Below are 22,646 nucleotides of genomic sequence, written 5' to 3'. Positions count from 1 at the left end.
AGCCAAACATTAAGCCTTTAGGAAATTTGTGAACTCCTTCATTTCTTACAATAACTGTCAGATTGGTACCAGTATTTATCACCATTGATGAAGAAACTCAGTTTCAGAGGAAGACACTGAGGCACAGAGAGGTTGAATGTAACTTGTCCATAATTGCCCTAGCTGCTATGCTAGTCTGCTTCATCAACCACTATCACCACTATCACATTTCTTTTTTTTTTTCATCTTTATTGGAGTATAATTGCTTTACAATGGTGTGTTAGTTTCTGATTTATAACAAAGTCAATCAGTTATACATATACATATGTTCCCATATCTCTTCCCTCTTGCGTCTCCCTCCCTCCCACCGTCCCTATCCCACCCCTCCAGGCGGTCACAAAGCACGGAGCTGATCTCCCTGTGCTATGCGGCTGCTTCCCACTAGCTATCTACCTTACGTTTGCTAGTGTATATATATATATGTCCATGCCTCTCTCTCGCTTTGTCCCAGCTTACCCTTCCCCCTCCCCATATCCTCAAGTCGGTTCTCTAGTAGGTCTGTGTCTTTATTCCTGTCTTACCCCTAGGCTCTTCATGACATTTCTTTTTCTTAAATTCCATATATATGTGTTAGCATACGATATTTGTCTTTCTCTTTCTGACTTACTTCACTCTGTATGACAGACTCTAGGTCTATCCACCTCATTACAAATAGCTCAATTTCGTTTCTTTCTATGGCTGAGTAATATTCCATTGTATATATGTGCCTCATCTTCTTTATCCATTCATCCGATGATGGACACTTAGGTTGTTTCCATCTCCGGGCTACTGTAAAAACAGCTGCAATGAACATTTTGGTACATGACTCTTTCTGAATTATGGTTTTCTCAGGGTATATGCCCAGTAGTGGGATTGCTGGGTCATATGGTAGTTTTATTTTTAGTTTTTAAAGGAACCTCCATACTGTTGTCCATGGTGGCTGCCTCAATTCACATTCCCACCAGCAGTGCAAGAGGGTTCCCTTTTCTCCACACCCTCTCCAGCATTTATTGTTTCTAGATTTTTTGATGATGGCCATTCTCACTGGTGTGAGATGATAACTCATTGTAGTTTTGATTTGCATTTCTCTAATGATTAATGATGTTGAGCACTCTTTCATGTTTTTGTTGGCAGTCTATATATGTTCTTTGGAGAAATGTCTATTTAGGTCTTCTGCCCATTTTTGGATTGGGTTGTTTTTTTGTTATTGAGCTGCATGAGCTGCTTGTAAATTTTGAAGATTAATCCTTTGTCAGTTGCTTCATTTGCAAATATTTTCTTCCATTCTGAGGGTTGTCTTTTGGTCTTGTTTATGGTTTCCTTTGCTGTGCAAAAGTTTTGAAGTTTCATTAGGCCCCATTTGTTTATTTTTATTTCCATTTCTCTAGGAGGTGGGTCAAAAAGGATCTTGCTGTGATTTATGTCACAGAGTGTTCTGCCTATGTTTTCCTCTAAGAGTTTGATAGTTTCTGGCCTTACATTTAGGTCTTTAATCCATTTTGAGCTTATTTTTGTGTATGGTGTTAGGGAGTGATTTAATCTCATACTTTTACATGTACATGTCCAGTTTTCCCAGCACCACTTATTGAACAGGCTGTCCCTTCTTCACTGTACATTCCTGCCTCCTTTATCAAAGGTAAGGTGACCATATGTGTGTGGGTTTATCTCTGGGCTTTCTATCCTGTTCCATTGATCTATCTTTCTGTTTTTGTGCAAGTACCATACTGTCTTGATTACTGTAGCTTTAGTATTATAGTCTGAAATCAGGGAGCCTGATTCCTCCAGCTCCGTTTTTCGTTCTCAAGATTATTTTGGCTATTCGGGGTCTTTTGTGTTTCCATACGAATTGTGAAATTTTTTGCTCTAGTTCTGTGAAAAACGCCAGTGGTAGTTTGATAGTGATTGCATTGAATCTGTAGATTGCTTTGGGTAGTATAGTCATTTTCACAATGTTGATTCTTCCAATCCGAGAACACGGTATATCTCTCAATCTATTTGTATCATCTTTAATTTGTGTCATCAGTGTCTTATAATTTTCTGCATACAGGTCTTTTGTCTCCTTAGGTAGGTTTACTCTTAGATATTTTACTCTTTTTGTTGCAATGGTAAATGGGAGGATTTCCTTGATTTCACTTTCAGATTTTTCATTAGTGTATAGGAATGCCAGGGCATTTCTGTGCATTAATTTTCTATCCTGCTACTTTACGAAACTCATTGATTAGCTCTGGTAGTTTTCTGGTAGCATCTTTAGGATTCTCTATGTATAGTATCATGTCATCTGCAATCAGTGACAGCTTTACTTCTTTTCCGATTTGGATTCCTTTTATTTCCTTTCCTTCTCTGATTGCTGTGGCTAAAGCTTCCAAAACTATGTTGAATAAGAGTGGTGAGAGTGGGCAACCTTGTCTTGTTCCTGATCTTAGTGGAAACGGTTTCAGTTTTTCACCATTGAGGACGATGTTGACTGTGGGTTTGTCATATATGGCCTTTATTATGTTAAGGAAATTTCCCTCTATGCCTACTTTCTGCAGGGTTTTTATAAATGGGTGCTGAATTTTGTAGAAAGCTTTCTCTGCATCTATTGAGATGATCATATGGTTTTTCTCCTTCAATTTGTTAATATGGTTTATCGCATTGATTGATTTGCATATATTGAAGAATCCTTGCATTCCTGGAATAAACCCCACTTGATCATGGTGTATGATCCTTTTACTGTGCTGTTGCATTCTCTTTGCTAGTATTTTCTTGAGGATTTTTGCATCTATGTTCATCAGTGATATTGGCCTGTAGTTTTCTTTCTTTGTGATATCCTTGTCTGGTTTTGGTATCAAGTTGATGGTGGCCTCGTAGAATGACTTTGGGAGTGTTCCTCCCTCTGCTATATTTTGCAAGAGTTTGAGAAGGATAGGTGCTAGCTCTTCTCTAAATGTTTGATAGAAATCGCCTGTGAAGCCATCTGGTCGTGGGCTTTTGTTTGTTGGAAGATTTTAAATCACAGTTTCAATTTCAGTGCTTGTGATTGGTCTGTTCATATTTTCTATTTCTTCCTGATTCAGTCTAGGCAGGTTGTTCATTTCTAAGAATTTGTCCATTTCTTCCAGGTTCTCCATTTTATTGGCATAGAGTTGCTTGTAGTAATCTCTCATGATCTTTTGTATTTCTGCAGTGTCAGTTGTTACTTCTCCTTTTTCATTTCTAATGCTATTGATTTGAGTCTTCTCCCTTTGTTTCTCTCTGAGTCTGGCTAATGGTTTATCTACTTAAAGAACCAGCTTTTAGTTTTATTGATCTTTGCTATCATTTCCTTTATTTCTTTTTCATTTATTTCAGATCTGATTTTTATGATTTCTTTCCTTCTGCTAACTTTGGGGTGTTTTAGTTCTTCTTTCTCTAATTGCTTTAGATGCAAGGTTAGGTTGTTTCTTTGAGATGTTTCGTGTTTCTTAAGGTGGGCCTGTATTGCTATAAACTTCCCTCTTAGAACTGCTTTTGCTGCATCCCATAGGTTTTGGATCGTCATGTTTCCACTGTCATTTGTTTCTAGGTATTTTTTTTATTTCCTCTTTGATTTCTTCAGTGATCACTTGGTTATTAAGTAGTGTTGTTTAGTCTCCATGTGTTTGTATTTTTTACAGATCTTGCCCTGTAATTGATATCTAGTCTCATAGCGTTGTGGTCGGAAAAGATACTTGATACAATTTCAATTTTCTTACATTTACCAAGGCTTGATATGTGACCCAAGATATGATCCATCCTCGAGAATGTTCCATGAGCACTTGAGAAAAATGTGTATTCTGTTGTTTTTGGATGGAATGTCCTATAAATATCAATTAAGTCCATCTTGTTTAATGTATCATGTAAAGCTTCTGTTTCCTTATTTATTTTCATTTTGGATGATCTGTCCATTGGTGAAAGTGGGGTGTTAAAGTCCCGTACTATGAATGTGTTACTGTCAATTTCTCCTTTTATGGCTGTTAGTATTTGCCTTATGTATTGAGGTGCTCCTATGTTGGGTGCATAAGTATTTACAATTGTTATATCTTCTTCTTGGATCGATCCCTTGATCATTATGTAGTGTCCTTCTTTGTCTCTTCTAATAGTCTTTATTGTAAAGTCTATTTTGTCTGATATGAGAATTGCTCCTCCAGCTTTCTTTTGGTTTCCATTTGAATGAAATATCTTTTTCCATCCTGTTACTTTCAGTCTGTATGTGTCTCTAGGTCTGAAGTGGGTCTCTTGTAGACTGCAAATATATGGGTCTTGTTTCTGTATCCATTCAGCCAATCTGTGTCTTTTGGTGGGAGCATTTAAGTCCATTTACATTTAAGGTAATTATCAATATGTATGTTCCTATTCCCATTTTCTTAATTGTATGGGTTCGTTATTGTAAGTCTTTTCCTTCTCTTGTGTTTCTTGCCTAGAGAAGTTCCTTTAGCAGTTGTTGTAAAGCTGGTTTCGTGGTGCTGAACTCTCTCAGCTTTTGCTTATCTGTAAAGGTTTTAATTTCTCCATCAAATCTGAATGAGATCCTTGCTGAGTAGAGTAATCTTGGTTGTAGGTTTTTCTCCTTCATCACTTTAAATATGTCCTGCCACTCCCTTCTGGCTTGCAGAGTTTCTGCTGAAAGATCAGCTGTTAATCTTATGGGGATTCCCTTGTGTGTTATTTGTTGTTTTTCCCTTGCTGCTTTTAATATGTTTTCTTTGTATTTAATTTTTGACAGTTTGATTGATATGTGTCTTGGTGTATTTCTCCTTGGATTTATCCTGTATGGGACTCTCTGTGCTTTCTCGACTTGGTTAACTATTTCCTTTCCCATATTGGGGAAGTTTTCAACTATAATCTCTTCAAATATTTTCTCAGTACCTTTGTTTTTCTCTTCTTCTTCTGGAACCCCTATAATTCTAATGTTGGTGCATTTAATGTTGTCCCAGAGGTCTCTGAGACTGTCTTCATTTCTTTTCATTCTTTTTTCTTTATCCTGCTCTGCAGTAGTTATTTCCACTATTTTATCTTCCAGGTCACTTATCCGTTCTTCTGCCTCAGTTATTCTGCTATTGATCCCTTCTAGAGTATTTTAAATTTCATTTGTTGTGTTGTTCATCGTTGTTTGTTTCATCTTTAGTTCTTCTAGGTCCTTGTTAAATGTTTCTTGCATTTTTGTCTATTCTATTTCCAAGATTCTGGATCATCTTTACTATCATTATTCTGAATTCTTTTTCAGGTAGACTGCCTATTTCCTCTTCATTTGTTAGGTCCGGTGGGTTTTTATCTTGCTCCTTCATCTGTGGTGTGTTTTTCTGTCTTCTCATTTTGCTTATCTCACTGTGTTTGGGGTCTCCTTTTTGCAGGCTGCATGTTCGTAATTCCCGTTGTTTTTGGTGTCTGTCCCCAGTGGCTAAAGTTGGTTCAGTGGGTTGTGTAGGCTTCCTGGTGGAGGGTAGTAGTGCCTGTGTTCTGGTGGATGAGGCTGGATCTTGTCTTTCTGTGGGCAGGTCCACGTCTGGTGGTGAGTTTTGGGGTGTCTGTGGCCTTATTATGATTTTAGGCAGCCTCTCTGATAATGAGTGGGGTTGTGTTCCTGTTTTGCTAGTTGTTTGGCATAGGGTGTCCAGCACTGTAGTTTGCTGGTCATTGAGTGAAGCTGGGTGCTGGTGTTGAGATGGAGATCTCTCGGAGATTTTCACTGTTTGACATTATGTGGAGCTGAGAGGTCTCTTGTTGAACAGTGTCCTGAAGTTGGCTCCTCCTCCTCAGAGGCACAGCACTGACTCCTGGCTGCAGCACCAAGAGCCTTTCATCCACAGGGCTCAGAATAAAAGGGAGAAAAAGTAGAAAGAAAGAATTACTAGAAGTAGGGAAGGAAGGGAGGGAGGGGGAGAGAGAGAGAGAGAGAGAGAAAGAAAGAAAGAAAGGAGGGAGGAGGGAAGGAAGGAAGGAGGGAAGGAAGGAAAAAAGAAAGAAGATAAAGTAAAATATAATAAAGTTATGAAAATAAATAAGAAAAAATTAAAAAAAACAACGGACAGATAGAACCCTAGGACAAATGGTGGAAGCAAAGTGATACAGACAAAATCTCATACAGCAGCATACACATACACACTCACAAAAAGAGGAAAAGGGGAAAAATATCATAAATCTTGCTCTCAAAGTCCACCTCCTCAATCTGGGATGATTCATTGTCTAAAGGAGGGAAGGAAGGAAAGAAAGAAAGAAAGAAGATAAAGTAAAATAAAATAAAGTCATTAAAATAAAAAATAGTTATTAAGAAAAAACGGATGGATAGAACGCTAGGACAAATAGTGGAAGCAAAGCTATACAGACAAAATCTCACACAGTAGCATACACATACACACTCACAAAAAGAGGAAAAGGGGAAAAAATCATAAGTCTTGCTCTCAAAGTCCACCTCCTCAATTTGGGATGATTCATTGTCTATTCATATATTCCACAGATGCAGGGTACATCAAGTTGATTGTGGAGCTTTAATCCGCTGCTTCTGAGGCTGCTGGGAGAGATTTCCCTTTCTCTTCTTTGTTCTCACAGCTCCCGGGGTTCAGCTTTGGATTTGACCCCGCCTCTGCATGTAGGTCGCCGGAGGGCGTCTGTTTTTCCGCTTAGACCGGACGGGGTTAAAGGAGCCGCTGATCTGGGGGCTCTGGCTCACTCAGGCTGGGGTAGGGAGGGTTACGGAGTGCGGGGCGGGCCTGCGGCGGCAGATGCCGGCGTGATGTTGCACCAGCCTGAGGCCTGCTGTGCATTTTCCCGGGGAAGTTGTCTCTGGATCCCGGGACCCTGGCGATGGGCCACGGGCTGCAAAGCCTCCCCGGATGGGAGGTGTGGATAGTGACCTGTGCTCACACACAGGCTTCTTGGTGGCGGCAGCAGCAGCCTTAGCGTCTCCTGCCCGTCTCTGGGGTCCGCGCTTTTAGCTGCAGCTCGCACCCGTCTCTGGAGCTCCTTTAAGCAGCGCTCTTAATCCCCTCTCCTCGCGCACCAGGAAACAAAGAGGGAAGAAAAATTCTCTTGCCTCTTTGGCAGCTCCAGACTTTTCCCCGGACTCCCTCCCGGCTAGCTGTGGTGCACTAACCCCTTCAGGCTGTGTTCACGCAGCCAACCCCAGTCCTCTCCCTGCTCTCTGATCGAAGCCGGGGCCTCAGCTTGCAGCCCCGCCCGCCCCGGCGAGTGAGCAGACAAGTCTCTAGGGCTGGTGAGTGCCGGTCGGCACCGACTCCTGTTGCTGTGCTCTCCTCCGCGGCTCCGAAGCTCCCCCCACTCCACCACCTGCAGTCTCCGCCCGCGAAGGGGCTTCCTAGTGTGTGGAAACCTTTCTTCCTTCACAGCTCCCTCCCACTGCTGCAGGTCCCATCCCTATCCTTTTGTCTCTGTTTTTTCTTTTTTCTTTTGTCCTACCCAGGTACGTGTGGAGTTTCTTGCCTTTTGGGAGGTCTGAGGTCTTCTGCCAGCTTTCAGTAGGTGTTCTGTAGGAGTTGTTCCACGTGTAGATGTATTTCTGGTGTACCTGTGGGGAGGAAGGTGATCTCCGCATCTTACTCTTCTGCCATCTTACCCTCGTCCCTTCAGCTGTATTTTTAATGTATGTCTTCAGCATTCTCAAAACACCTCATGCTTTAAAGATCTCCAGAACTCTGAGTTTAGGCAATCTGTAGCACTTCTGGTGAGAATTTCAGAGACCTCAGGCAATGCTGCCACTTGGTGCCTAGAACCTGTGAGTTATATTCTAGGGAGGAGTGTCCCATTTTTTCAATTTTATATCATTTATTCTGTATCTGGTATTCTCCTGTAAGCTCTTTAAGTACCTTTGGCAAGCCATATCATCATCACCAGCCTCATCATCATAATTACTAATTGTGTAGTCCTTTATAAGAACACAGACCCCCACACATGTACACACACATGCACACACACAATACTTGTTTCTTCTGTGAAATAGATTATTATGACCTTATTTTATAGATAAGGAATCTGAAACTCAAAAAAGGTTAAATTGCTCGCCTGTAGGCACACAGGTAAGTGACAGAGCTGGAACTGGAGGCTTCTTCCCACCTCCTGCTAACCCCTCTTCCCTCTGTTTTCTGACATTTTCAGCTGCAGCCCTATGACCTCCTGAGATTGTCTTTCCACCCTTGGAAACTCCAGAGAAATTAGAAAAAAAAAGTGTCCCCCTAAGTGGTATTCTACCAGCCTCTGCCAGAGATTTAGTGCAATTAAAGATAAGAAAGTGAAGAGTTATGGATTAAGACAAATCTGAGCTTTCCTTGCATTTAGCCTTTTCCTAATTTGCAGGAATCACTAATTTGTGGAAACACCTGGCTCTACAGAACGCTGTGTGTGTGTCATTAGTGCAACCTGAGAGATCATGGTGACTTTGTGAAACCTGTGTCTGGAGAAAAATCAGCTCAAGTCTAAGGAAGGTTTTCATTCTTACTTCAATTTATCATGACCAGTTAAATTTCAAATCGCAATAGAGAGGATTAAAATTTCTAAAGAATTTTCTGTGCAGGTGCCATGATCTAGTGCTTTTTGCTGTGAAAGACAGAGGTCACCTAAGTGTGCAGAAAGAGGAAATAGTGGGGTGACTGGGAACCCAGAGTCTGAAAACAGTAGGGATTAGATGGAAATTTCACAGTGTCCTCAAAATCTGAAAATATACATGTCTTTTGACCCGGTGTTTCCACTTCTAGTAATACTTGAACACATCAGCAAAGGTATGGTTATAAGAATGTTCACTGAAGTATTATTTTCCGTAGCGAAAACGAACAAAAACCAAATCCATATTCATCAGTAGGGGCATGCCACATCCATCATCCTGTCGAGTGCTAGGCAGCTGGTAGAAACTATGAGGTAGTATAATGAGTACTAAATGGGAAAAATGACTAAAATTGGTTAAGTGGGGAAAAAAGCCATTTGCAAAACAATGTGGTTAATATAAGACCACTTTTGCAAAAATATTAATGATCATCAAAATGGAAGAGGAATAAAGTAAGGTTAGCACAGAGAAGAAAAACAAGTGGCAGTATGTGTGCTACACTGTGTCTCATTGTTATCATTGAGATGTGAGATTACAGAGAACTTGAATTTGGGGGGATATATTCATTCATTTCACAGGTATTTCTTAGAAGTCAGCTACGTACCAGGTACTGTCTAGGTGCTGAGGATATTCATAGAACTTACATCCTAATTGGAGAAGATAGAAAATTAGCAAATAAATGTATTAACATTAGAATCTTGGGTAAGCAAAGTCTATTATTAACAATAAGAAGATTTTATTATTGAAGTATAGTTGATTTACAATGTTGTGTTAGTTTCAGGTGTACAGCAAAGTGATCCAGTTGTACATACATATATATATTCTTTTTCAGATTCTTTTCTTTTATAGTTTATTATAAAATATTGAGTATAATTCCCTGTGCTATATAATAAGTCCTTGTTGGTTATCTATTTCATATATAGTAGTGTGTATCTGTTAATCTCAAACTCCTAATTTATCCTTCCCACCTTCTTGTTTTCTATGTCTGTGGGTCTATTTCTGTTTTGTAAATAAGTTCATTTGTATCATTTTTTAAGATTTCACTTAAGCGATATCATATGATATTTGTCTTTGGCTTACTTAGCATGATAACCTCTAGGTCCATTCATATTGCTGAAAATAGCATTATTTAGTTCATTTTTATGGCTGAGTAATATTCCATTGTATATATGTATATATACATGTACACATGTGTGTATATATGTATATGTGTGTGTGTATATATATATATATATATATATATACACACACACACACACCACATGTAATAAGAAAATATTTTTAAGATAGAAATATGAGAAGACCATTACCAAAGAAAAAGGGAGGCAGATCCTATGAAGGTCAGTGGCCTTACTGGAGGTAAAAGTTTGGTAACCAAAGCAAAGCTCATGGAAGCAACTCAACAAGTGGTTGATCTCCAAAATATACAAACAGCTCATGCGCTCAATATCAAAAAAGCAAACAACACAATCAAAAATGGGCAGAAGAGCTAAAGAAACATTTCTCCAAAGAAGATATACAGATACCTAAAAAGGACATGAAAAGAGGTTCAACTTCACTAATTATTAGAGAAAGGCAAATCAAAACTACAATGAGGTATCACCTCACACCAGTAAGAATAGCCATCATCAAAAAATCTACAAACAATAAATGCTGGAGAGGGTGTGGATAAAAGGGAACTCTCCTACACTGTTGGTGGGAATGTAAATTGGTGCATCCACTATGGAGAACAGTATGGAGGTTCCTTGAAAAACTAAAAATAGAGCTACCATATGATCCAGCAATCCCACTCCTGGGCATATATCTGGAGAAAACCATAATTCGAAAAAATACATGACCCCAGTGTTCACTGCAGCACTATTTACAGTAGCCAAGACATGGAAGCAACCTAAATGTCCATCAACAGAGGAATGGATAAAGAAGATGTAGTACATATATTCAATGGAATATTACTCAGCCATAAAAAAGAATGAAATAATGCCATTTGCAGAAACATGGATGGACCTAGAGATTGTCATACTGAATGAAGTAAGTCAACAACAGAGAAAGACAAATATCATATGATTTCACTTATATGTGGAATCTTAAAGAAATGGTACAAATGAACTTATTTACAAAACAGAAATAGAGTCACAGATGTAGAAAACAAACTTATGCTTACTAAGGGGGAAGGGGGGGAGGAATAAATTGGGAGTTTGGGATTGACGTATACACACTACGATATATAAAACAGATAACTAATAAGAACCTACTGTGTAGCACAGGGAACTCTACTCAATACTTTGTAATGACCTATATGGGAAAAGAATCTAAAAAAGAGTGGATATATGTATAACTGATTCACTTTGCTGTACAGCAGAAACTAACACAACATTGTAAATCAACTATACCCAATAAAAATCAATTAAAAAAATAATAGACCTAATTTTAGGTCCATAAGTTCAGACAGTGCCTCCAGACTTCAGGCATGATTGAGCGGCTTGCTCAGATGGATGTCCTTTAAGGAAGTGATTATTTCTCACTACACACTTGTATGTGGGAGGAAATTGAATATAGTTGTTGATTCTTACACTTTTCAAAGACATTTATTTAAACAAAAATGTAGATTCTTAGCTGTTCCCTTTATAATATTAACCTTACTACTAAGATAAGCTCATCATAGAAAACAGTATATTAGTATTTGTTCTTTTTACACTTAGAAAATTATGAATTCTCAAATGTAACAGATTAATTCCTCTTTAATAAGATCACTAGTAAGGTGGGAATAAAAGAAATGTTTAGTTTTCATCAATAATTACTGTTTTATTTTATTTCATTTTTTAAACATCTTTATTGGAGTATAATTGCTTTACAATGGTGTGTTAGTTTCTGCTTTATAACAAAGTTAATCAGCTATACATATACATATATCCCCCATATCTCCTCCCTCTTGTCTCCCTCCCACCCTCCCTATCCCACCCCTCTAGGTGGTCGCAAAGTAACAAGGGGATCTCCCTGTGCTATGCGGCTAATTCCCACTAGCAACCTGTTTTACATTTGGTAGTGTAAATATGTCCATGCCACTCCGTCACTTCGTCCCAGCTTACCCTTCTCACTCCCCGTGTCCTAAAGTCCATTCTCTACATCTGCGTCTATATTCCGGTTTAGTTCACTCTGTATAACAGACTGTAGGTTGATCCATCTCATTACACATAACTGAGTTTCATTTCTTTTTATGGCTGAGTAATATTCCATCGTATATATGTGCCACATCTCCTTTATCCATTCATCTGTCGACAGACACTTAGGTTGCTTCCATGTCCTGGCTATGGTAAATAGAGCTGCAATGAACATTATGGTACATGACTCTTTATGAATTATAGTTTTCTCAGGGTATAATGCCCAGTAGTGGGATTGCTGGGTCATATGGTAGTTCTATTTTTAGTTTTTAAAGGAACCTCCATACTGTTCTCCATAATGGCTGTATCAATTTACATTCCCAACAACAGTGCAAGAGGGTTCCCTTTTCTCTACACCCTCACCAGCATTTTTTGTTTGTAGATTTTTTGGTGATGGCCATTATGACTGGTGTGAGGTGATACCTCATTAGAGTTTTGATTTGCATTTCTCTAATGATTAGGGATGTTGAGTGTCCTTTCATGTGTTTGTTGGCAATCTGTATGTCTTCTTTGGAGAAATGTCTGTTTAGGTCTTCTGCCCATTTTTGGATTGGGTTATTTGTCTTTTTGATATTGACCTGCACTAACTGCTTGTAAATTTTGGAGATTAATCCTTTGTCACTTGCTTCGTTTGCAAATATTTTCTCCCACTCTGAGGGTTGTCTTTTGGTCTTGTTTATGGTTTCCTTTGCTGTGCAAAAGCTTTTAAGTTTCATTAGGTCCCATTTGTTTTTTGTTTTTATTTCCATTTTTCTAGGAGGTGAGTCAAAAAGATCTTCCTGTGATTTATGTCATAGAGTATTCTGCCTGTGTTTTCCTCTAAGAGTTTTATACTGTCTGCCCTTACATGTAGGTCTTTAATCCATTTTGAGTTTATTTTTGTGTATGGTGTTAGGGAGTGTTCTACTTTCATTCTTTTACATGTAGCCGTCCAGTTTTCACAGTGGTACTTATTGAAGAGGCTGTCTTTTCTCCATTGTATATTCTTGCCTCCTTTATCAAAAATAAGGTGACCATATGTGTGTGGGTATATCTCTGGGCTTTCTATCCTGTTCCATTGATCTATATTTCTGTTTTTGTGCCAGTACCATACTATCTTGATTACTGTAGCTTTGTAGTAGAGTCTGAAATCAGGGAGCCTGATTCCTCCAGCTCCATTTTTCATTCTCAAGATTGCTATGGCTATTCAGGGTCTTTTGTGTTTCCATACAAACTGTGAAATATTTTTTCTAGTTCTGTGAAAAATGCCAGTGGTAGTTGATAGGGATTGCATTGAATCTGTAGATAGCTTTGGGTAGTACAGTCATTTTCACAATGTTGATTCTTCCAACCCAAGAACATGGTATATTTCTCAATCTATTTGTGTCATCTTTAATTTCTTTCATCAGTGTCTTATAGTTTTCTGCATACAAATCTTTTGTCTCCTTAGGTAGGTTTATTCCAAGGTATTTTATTCTTTCTGTTGCAACGGTAAATGGGAGTGTTTCCTTAATTTCTCTTTCAGATTTTTCATCATTAGTATATAGGAATGTGAGAGATTTCTGTGCATTAATTTTGTATCCTGCTACTTTACCAAATTCATTGATTAGCTCTGGTAGTTTTCTGGTAGCATCTTTAGGGTTCTCTATGTATAGTATCATGTTATCTGCAAACAGTGACAGCTTTACTACTTCTTTTCCGATTTGTATTCCTTTTATTTCTTTTTCTTCTCTGATTGCTATGGCTAAAACTTCCAAAACTGTGTTAAATATTAGTGATGAGAGTGGACAACCTTGTCTTGTTCCTGATCTTAGAGGAAATGGTTTCAGTTTTTCACCATTGAGAATGAAGTTGGCTGTGGGTTTGTCATATATGGCCTTTATTATGTTGAGGTAAGTTCCCTCTATGCGAACTTTCTGGAGGGTTTTTATCATAAATGGGTATTGAATTTTGTTGAAAGCTTTTTCTCCATCTATTGAGATGATCATATGGTTTTTCTCCTTCATTTGTTAATTGATTGATTTGCGTATATTGAAGAATCCTTGCACTTCTGGGATAAACCCCACTTGATCATGGTGTATGATCCTTTTAATGTGCTGTTGGATTCTGTTTGCTAGTATTTTGTTGAGGATTTTTGCATCTATGTTCATCAGTGATATTGGCGTGTAGTTTTCTTTCTTTGTGACATCTTGGCTGGTTTTGGTATCAGGGTGATGGTGGCCTCGTAGAATGAGTTTGGGAATGATCCTCCCTCTGCTATATTTTGGAAGAGTTTGAGAAGGATAGGTATTAGCTGTTCTCTAAATGTTTGATAGAATTCACCTGTTAAGCCATCTGGTTGTGGTCTTTTGTTTGTTGGAAGATTTTTAATCACAGTCTCAATTTCAGTGCTTGTGATTGGTCTGTTTATATTTTCTGTTTCTTCCTGGTTCAGTCTTGGAAGGTTGTGCTTTTCTAAGAATGTGTCCATTTCTTCCAGGTTGTCCATTTTATTGGCATAGAGTTGCTTGTAGTAATCTCTCATGATCCTTTGTATTTCTGCAGTGTCTGTTGTTACTTCTCCTTTTTCATTTCTAATTCTATTGATGTGAGTCTTCTCCCTTTTTTTCTTGATGAGTCTGGCTAATGGTTTTTCAATTTTGTTTATTTTCTCAGAGAACCAGCTTTTAGTTTTATTGACCTTTGCTGTTGTTTCCTTCATTTTTTTTCCCATTTATTTCTGATCTGATCTTTATGATTTTTTTCCTTCTGCTAACTTTGGGGGTTTTTTGTTCTTCTTTCTCTGATTGCTTTAGATGTAAGGTTAGGTTGTTTGAGATGTTTCTTCTGTCTTGAGGTAGGATTGTTTTGCTATAAACTTCCCTTTTAGAACTGCTTTTGCTGCGTCCCATAGATTTTGGGTCGTCCTGTTTTGTCATTTGTTTCTAGGTATTTTTTTATTTCCTCTCGGATATCTTCAGTGATCTCTTGGCTTTGTAGTAGTTTGTTGTTTAGCCTCCATGTGTTTGTATTTTTTACAGATTTTTTTCCTGTAATTGATATCTAGTCTCATAGCGTTGTGGTCGGCAAAGATACTTGATACGATTTAAATTTTCTTAAATTTACCAAGGCTTGATTTGTGACCCAAGATATGATCTATCCTGGAGAATGTTCCATGAGCACTTGAGAAGAAAGTGTATTCTGTTGTTTTTGGACGGAATGTCGTATAAATATCAATTAAGTCCATTTTGTTTAATGTATCATTTAAAGCTTGTGTTTCCTTATTTATTTTCATTTTGGATGATCTGTCCATTGGTTAAAGTGGGGTGTTGAAGTCCTGTACTATGATTGTGTTACTGTCGATTTCCCCTTTTATGGCTGTTAGTATTTGCCTTATGTATTGAGGTGTTCCTATGTTGGGTGCATAAATATCTACAATTGTTATATCTTCTTCTTGGATTGATCCCTTGATCATTATGTAGTGTCCTTCTTTGTCTCTTGTAATATTCTTTGTTTTAAAGTCTATTTTGTCTGATATGAGAATTGCTACTCCCATTTTCTCTTGATTTCCACTTGCATGGAATATCTTTTTCCATCCCCTCACTTTCAGTCTGTATGTGTCCCTAGGTCTGAAGTGGGTCTCATGTACACAGCATATGTATGGGTCGTGTTTTTGTATCCATTCAGCCAGTCTATTGTCTTTTGGTGGGAGCATTTAATCCATTTATATTTAAGGTAATTATTGATATGTATGTTCTTATTATCATTTTCTTAATCGTTTGGGGTTTGTTATTGTAGGTCTTTTCCTTCTCTTGTGTTTCATGCCTAGAGAAGTTCCTTTAGCATTTGCTGTAAAGCTTGTTTGGTGGTGCTGAATTCTCTTAGCTTTTGCTTTTCTGTAAATGTTTTTTTTTTTTTTTTTTTTTTTTTTTTGCGGTATGTGGGCCTCTCACTGTTGTGGCCTCTCCCGTTGCGGAGCACAGGCTCCGGACGTGCAGGCTCTGGACGCGCAGGCTCTGGACGCGCAGGCTCAGGGGCCATGACTCACGGGCCCAGCCGCTCCGCGGCATGTGGGATCCTCCCGGACCGGGGCACGAACCCGTGTCCCCTGCATCGGCAGGCGGACTCTCCACCACTGCGCCACCAGGGAAGCCCCTGTAAATGTTTTCTCTGTTGAATCCAAATGAGATCCTTGCTGGGTTGAGTAATCTTGGTTGTAGGTTTTTCCCTTTCATCACTTTAAATATGTCCTGCCACTCTCTTCTGGCTTGCAGTGTTTCTGCTGAAGGATCAGCTGTTAACCTTATGGGGGTTCCCTTGTATGTTATTTTCTTTTCCCTTGCTGATTTTAGTATTTTTCCTTTATATTTAATTTTTGATAGTTTGATTAATATTTGTCTTGGCGATTTCTCCTTGCATTTATCCTGTATGGGACTCTCTGTGCTTCCTGGAGTTGATTATCTCCCTTTCCCATATTATGGAATTTTTCAACTATAATCTCTTCTCAGTCCCTTTCTTTTTGTCTTCTTCTTCTGGCACCCCTATACTTTGAATGTTAGTGCATTTAATGTTGTCCCAGAGGTCTCTGTGCTGTTCTGAATTCTTTTCATTCTTTTTTCTTTATTCTGCTCTGCCGTAGTTATTTCCACTATTTTGGCTGTGTTGGGTCTTTTGTTTCTGTGCAAGGGCTTTCTCTAGTTGCGGTAAGCAGGTGCGGGCCTCTCAGTATCACGGCCTCTCTTGTTGCAGAGCACAAGCTCCAGACGCACAGGCTCAGTAGTTGTGGCTCACGGGCCCAGTTGCTCCGCGGTATGTGGGATCTTCCCAGACCAGGGCTCGAACCCGTGTCCCCTGCATTGGCAGGCAGATTCTCAACCACTGTGCCACCAGGGAAGCCCTATTTCCACTATTTTATCTTCCAGGTCACTTATCCGTTCTTCTGCCTCCGTTATTCTGCTATTGATTCCTTCTAGAGAATGTTAAATTTCATTTATTGTGTTATTCATCATTGTTTGCTCTTTAGTTCTTTAAATGTTTCTTGTATTTTCTCCATTCTATTTCCAAGATTTTGGATCATATTTACTATCATTGTTCTGCATTTTCAGGTAGACTGCCCATTTCCTCTTCATTTGTTAGGTCTGGTGGGTTTTTATCTTGCTCCTTCATCTGCTGTGTGCTTCTCTGTCTTCTCATTTTGGTTAACTTACTGTGTTCGGGGTCTCCTTTCGCAGGCTGCTGGTTGATAGTTCCTGTTGTTTATGGTGTCTGCCCTCAGTGCCTAAGGTTGGTTTTGTCCGTTGTGTAGGCTTCCTGGTGGAGGGGACTGGTGCCTGTGTTCTGGTGGATGAGGCTGGATCTTGTCTTTCTGGTGGGCAGGACTGCGTCCAGTGGTGTGTTTTGGGATGCCTGTGACCTTATTTCGATTTGAGGCAGCTTCTCTGCTAATGGGTGGTTTTGTGTTCCTGTCTTGCTGTTGTTTGGCATAGGGTGTCCAGCACTGTAGCTTGCTGGTTGTTGAGTGGAGCTGGGTCTTAGTGTTGAGATGGAGATCTGTGGGAGAGCTTTCGCCATTTGATATTATGTGGAGCCGGGATGTCTCTGGTGGACCAATGTCCTGAACTTGGCTCTCCCACCTCAGTGGCACAGGCCTGACACCTGCTGGAGTACCAAGACCCTGTCAGCCACATGGCTCAGAAGTACAGTGCTCCCAAAGTCCACCGTCTCAGTTTTGGAATAATTTGTTGTCTATTCAGGTATTCCAGTGATGCAGGGAACATCAATTTGATTGTGCAGATTTTTTTTTTTTTTTTTTGCAGTACGCGGGCCTCTCACTGTTGTGGCCTCTCCCGTTGTGGAGCACAGGCTCCAGACGCGCAGGCTCAGCGGCCATGGCTCACGGGCCCAGCCGCTCCGTGGCATGTGGAATCTTCCCAGACTGGGGCACGAACCGGTGTCCCCTGCATCGGCAGGCGGACTCTCAACCACTGTGCCACCAGGGAAGCCCTGATTGTGCAGATTTAATCTGCTGCTCCTGAGGCTGCTGGGAGAAATTTCCCTTTCTCCTCTTTGTTCTCACAGCTCCTGTGTTTCAGCTTTGGATTGGCCCCGCCTCTGCATGTAGGTCACGTGAGGGCATCTGTTCTTCACTCAGACAGGATGGGGTTAAAGCAGCAGCTGATTAGGGGGCTCTGGCTCACTCAGGCTAGGGGGGAGGGAGGGGTACGTAATGTGGGGTGAGCCTGCAGTGGCCGGTGTGACATTGCAACAGCCTGAGGCGCACTGTGTGTTCTTCCAGGGAAGTTGTCTCTCGATCAGGGGACCCTGGCAATGGTGGGTTGCACAGGCTCCCGGGAGGGGAGGTATGGATAGTTACCTGTGCTTGCACACAGGCTTCTTGGTGGCTGCAGCAGCAGCCGTAGCGTCCCATGCCTGTCTCTGGTGTCTGCACGGATAGCTGCGGCTCATGCCCATCTCTGGAGCTCGTTTAGGCGGTGCTCTGAATCCCATCTCCTCGTGCACCTCGAAACAATGGTCTCTTGCCTCTTAGGCATGTCCAGACTTTTTCCTGGACTCCCTCCCGGCTAGCTGTGGCGCATTAGCCCCCTTCAGGCTGTGTTCATGCAGCCAGCCCCAGTCCTCTCCCTGCGATCCGACCTCCGAAGCCTGAGCCTCAGCTTCCAGCCCCCACCCACCCTAGTGGGTGAGCAGACAAGCCTCTTGGGCTGGTGAGTGCTGGTCGGCACCCATCCTCTGTGCGCTCTCCTCCGTGGTTCTGAAGCTCCCCCTCCGCCCCCCGTCTCCGCCAGTGAAGGGGCTTCCTAGTGTGTGGAAACTTTCCCTCCTTCACAGCTCCCTCCCAGAGGTGCAGGTCCCATCCCTATTCTTTTTTCTCTGTTTTTTCATTTTTCTTTTGCCCTAGCAAGGTACGCGGGGAGTTTCTTGCCTTTTGGGAAGTCTGGGGTCTTCTGCCAGCGTTCAGTCAGTGTTCTGTAGGAGTTGTTCCACATGTAGATGTATTTCTGATGTATTGTGGGGAGGAAGATGATCTCTACATCTTACTCCTCTGCCATCTTGAAGATCTCCTACTGTTTTATTTTAAATAGCAAATTTCAGGGCTTCCTTGGTGGCGCAGTGGTTGAGAGTCCGCCTGCCGATGCAGGGGACACGGGTTCGTGCCCCGGTCCGGGAAGATCCCACATGCCGCGGAGCGGCTGGGCCCACGAGCCATTGCCGCGGAGCCTGTGCTCTGCAACGGGAGAGGCCACAACAGTGAGAGAGGCCCGCGTACCACAAAGAATAAATAAATAAAATAGCAAATTTCACACTGCTCAGGACTATCTGTACTGTAAACTAGAAGAATTTAATAACATGTTGGACAATGATTAACTGTATTGTTCAAGACCATATTAATCAGGTTTTCTCTTTGTGTTTCTGCACCATCTTTAAGCAGGCTGCAATTTTCCGTCTTTAAAATTAAATTGAAACTGGTAGAGAAACAACTGAATCTCTTAACTGTTTATGTTAAAATATTATTTTGTTAAAATATTATTTTGTAACTTTCTTGATAGTATTTACTTATTAATTCAATGCAATTCATCATGTTTCTACTCAGTGCCTTCTCTATTCCAGACACTAGATGTTTTATATACACCAATGCATGTAGTATAGACTCCGAACTCAAGAATGCTTAGTCTAATCAAAAAGACAGCTAGGTATATAGAAAAAGAATATCAACAGTTGGAGGGTTTATTTATAAGTGCATTTGGAGTGATTCAGCATTTTTTACCACTGACTGATACTGCCTATACTTTTCTAACCAGAGAGTCCCCCCAAAGCAGAATTAAAAATTCAATAATTGCTTTTAGAGCTAAGTACAGTCATACACGGTCCCTTATGGGAACAGTAAGAATCTTCAGGCTGAATCACTATAAATTTAGCACTTCTCTCCCTGCAAGTTCCCTTTAAGTTGCCTCAGTGATTAAGGAATGCTTGATCTTGCCAGTTACGCATGCCACAAAGTTCTCATTTTTCTAGTTTGCTTTTTTCAGAACCAGACCCAGAAAACAAGCAATTATTTCTTGCTAGGTCAATACAAGTGGGAAATAAAAGACCTTTATAAAATAAAAGTAGATCATCAAATGTGTGCACGTATGTGATTATGGATGGATGAGGAAGAGTTGGTCTGCCATGTGCCACCTAAGGATATTTGAACAGTTTTCGTACACACACATACACACAAACATATCTATGACCATCCGAGTGCACGTATACATCATGTTGAAGTAGACGTACATACATATGCTCTCTTATAAATCAGATTTTCAGTATAAATATTTAGAACCCAACTTTGATCAAGCTGCTATAACAAAATACCACACACTGGGGATCTTATAAACAGCATTGATTTCTCACAGTTCTAGAGATTCAAGATCACAGTGCCAACATGACGGAGTGAGGACTCTTCCTGGTTTGTAGAGAGCCTTCTTACTGTGTCCTCACATGGTGGAAGGGGTGAGGGATCTCTCCGGAACCTCTTTTGTAAGAGTGCTGATCTCATTCATGAAGGCTTCGCTTCATGACTTAAGCACCTCTCTAAGGCCCCACCTCCTAATATAATCACCCTTGCAGTTAGTATTTCAACATATGAATTTCCAGGAGACACCAACGTTCAGACTATAGCAGAAACCATCAGTTTCTGATCACATCAAAATTTTAAACAAAAAGCGACAGAGGTAAAATAAAACAAAACAAAGCAGTAGTTATTTGCTTGCCAGGTAAAAAGGAGCCCATTTCACTTAAAAATTGAGTTCTGTGGAGCTCCCTAATCCAAGAGCAGAAGTGCTAGCAATAGGGAACGGGGGAGTTGTTCCACGTTAGGAGATTATTCTAAGAGAGATCCTAGATTATTAAATTCTAGTTGGTTAAGAAAAAGATTATAAAGTTTCCCATGGGATGGGTCATTATTCTGTTTTAGGTCACTAAAGTGCAGATATAATTTTAAAGAGGTCAAAGAAAACATGCCACTCGGCAATGTCTTTTTCTTCAACCTCAAACAAAGGCCACAATGATAACTATGCAGTGATAGGCTCTTGCAGTTGAAGTGTATTACCCAGCCATCCTGCTAGCTGTGTGCTGTGGAGATGCCTGTTCCACAGCTGAGGAAATGGCAGCTCAGACAGGTTAACTTCACTAATTCCACAAACATTCATTGAGAAACTATTCCTTGGACTTAATCATTCTCCAAATGGGCCTCAAAATGAACTTGCCAGGCCTTGTTTATTTGCTTTCCCTGGAATCAGAAACAAAGTATTTTATTGCTTATTTAGTAAATAGAGGATTCCTAAATGACCAGTGTGGGGCTGGAGTCAAAGTTCTTGCACACACCATTTCTGCTCTCTAAAATCTCTGTTTATATCCTGAGCAAACAGCATCGCTGCTATGAGAACCAACCAGGTCACCTGGGTTCACACTCCAGGCTCTTTTACTCTGTCTTGCTGCTTCTCCTATGTCTTATTGCCTTCTCTACATTCAAATACTTCTCTAAATTACAGAATAAAAAAGAAACAGAGCTTTAAAAAGTGAGAGATTGCCTTTTTGATCAGAAGTTTCAATGACAGGATTTGTTTCCCAAAACAAGGGCATCTAGTACCTCTAATATAATTTGGTTAATAGAGTTTAAGCTCACAGATTCATTTATAGAGTCATATCTATATAAAATGGAAGCTTCTTCCTCACAACTTGCCTAAGTACCTCAATTGTAAGACCTCTCCTATTACAAAAGTCTACAATGTTCTTTTCAAAACCCCCAAATACAGTGATCAGAAGGTAAAGCACACAAAACATTGACTGTGTTGGTGTCTCTGTCATTTCTCTGCGTGCATGTTCCAGGTGGGAGAGTTCAGAGCCCATGCTGCTGAGTGGACAGCCAACGTCACGGCCGAATTCAAGGAAACCAGGAGGCGGCTGAGTGTGGAGATTTACGACAAGTTCCAGCGTGCCACCTCCATAAAGCGGAAGCTCTCCGCAGAACTGGCTGGAAACCACAACCAGGAGCTGACTCCCTGTAGGAGGACCCTGTCGGTGAACCACCTCGCCAGCGAGAGGGATGTCTTGCCTCCCTTACTGAAAACTGAAAGTATCTATTTGAACGGATTGACGCCACACTGTGCAGGCGAGGAAATTGCTGTTATTGAGAACATTAAATAGCCCTCTCTTTGAAGAGCCCTAGGCATAGCCATAGGTGAGGACTTCTATATGCTCTTTTTGACTGTTGTTGGTAGCGTTTTTTAAATTGTGCATGAGATCCAAAAAGGAAAAAAAAAAAAAAAATAGATACACCTATCATGGTCATCTACCATCAAGAGAATTTGAATTCTGAGCCAGCACTATCTTTTCGATGATTCTTGTTGAATGGTCCACTTTCTTTGACCAGTGGAATAAAACAAGCAATGTCTGATGCCTTTTTGTGCCCAGACTGTTTTCCTCTCTCTTTTCCAAATGTGCCAAAAGGCCTCAGAATGAATTATAATTGTTTCCGGTAATAATGTAGCTTTGAGGGATCAGTCCTTAACTTTTCAGGGTCTACCTAACTGAGCCTAGATTATGGACCACTTATGGATGACAACATTTCTTTTTGTAAATGGCAAGAAATTCTTATGCAGCCTTTTACCTAAGAAATTTTCTGTCAGTGCCTTATCTTACGAAGAAACAGAACCTCTCTAGCTAATGTGTGGTTTCTCCTTCCCCGCCCCACCCCTAGGCTCAACTCCGCAGTCCTTTACCCCACAACTCCTGTTTGAATACCATACCTTGCTGGAAACAGTGTGTAAAATGACCGGAGTGATGATGCCCGAAGAAGGAATAGATGCCAAATTAGATGGACATTGAAGCAACACTCAGAAACCCTAGCGTTAAAGGCACTGCAGAGAAATGAGGTGCAAAGACGGCCCCTCTGAGTATTT

The 22,646-nt window shown here is 40.4% G+C and overlaps 1 protein-coding gene across 3 annotated transcripts in view; it reads left to right on the top strand.

Annotated features, from left to right (window-relative positions):
• Nucleotides 1-21,907, top strand: part of KCNK2 (potassium two pore domain channel subfamily K member 2) — a 225,151-nt gene extending 203,244 nt beyond the window's left edge. For 2 of the 3 annotated variants that reach the window (XM_065876668.1, XM_065876676.1), the window contains one exon: nucleotides 21,574-21,907. In XM_065876668.1, the coding sequence (XP_065732740.1) occupies nucleotides 21,574-21,891 (318 nt within the window). In that variant the 3' untranslated portion in view covers nucleotides 21,892-21,907. The remainder of the gene's footprint in view (nucleotides 1-21,573) is intronic. The other variant, XM_065876659.1, reaches the window with a different exon arrangement.
• The last annotated feature ends 739 nt before the right edge of the window (nucleotides 21,908-22,646 follow it).

This window comes from Phocoena phocoena, chromosome 1 (assembly GCF_963924675.1).
Source record: "Phocoena phocoena chromosome 1, mPhoPho1.1, whole genome shotgun sequence".
In the NCBI taxonomy this organism is placed as follows: Eukaryota; Metazoa; Chordata; class Mammalia; order Artiodactyla; family Phocoenidae; genus Phocoena; species Phocoena phocoena.
The sequence above is the reverse complement of the archived record's forward strand: the minus strand, read 5'-3'. Positions and strand labels throughout refer to the sequence as shown.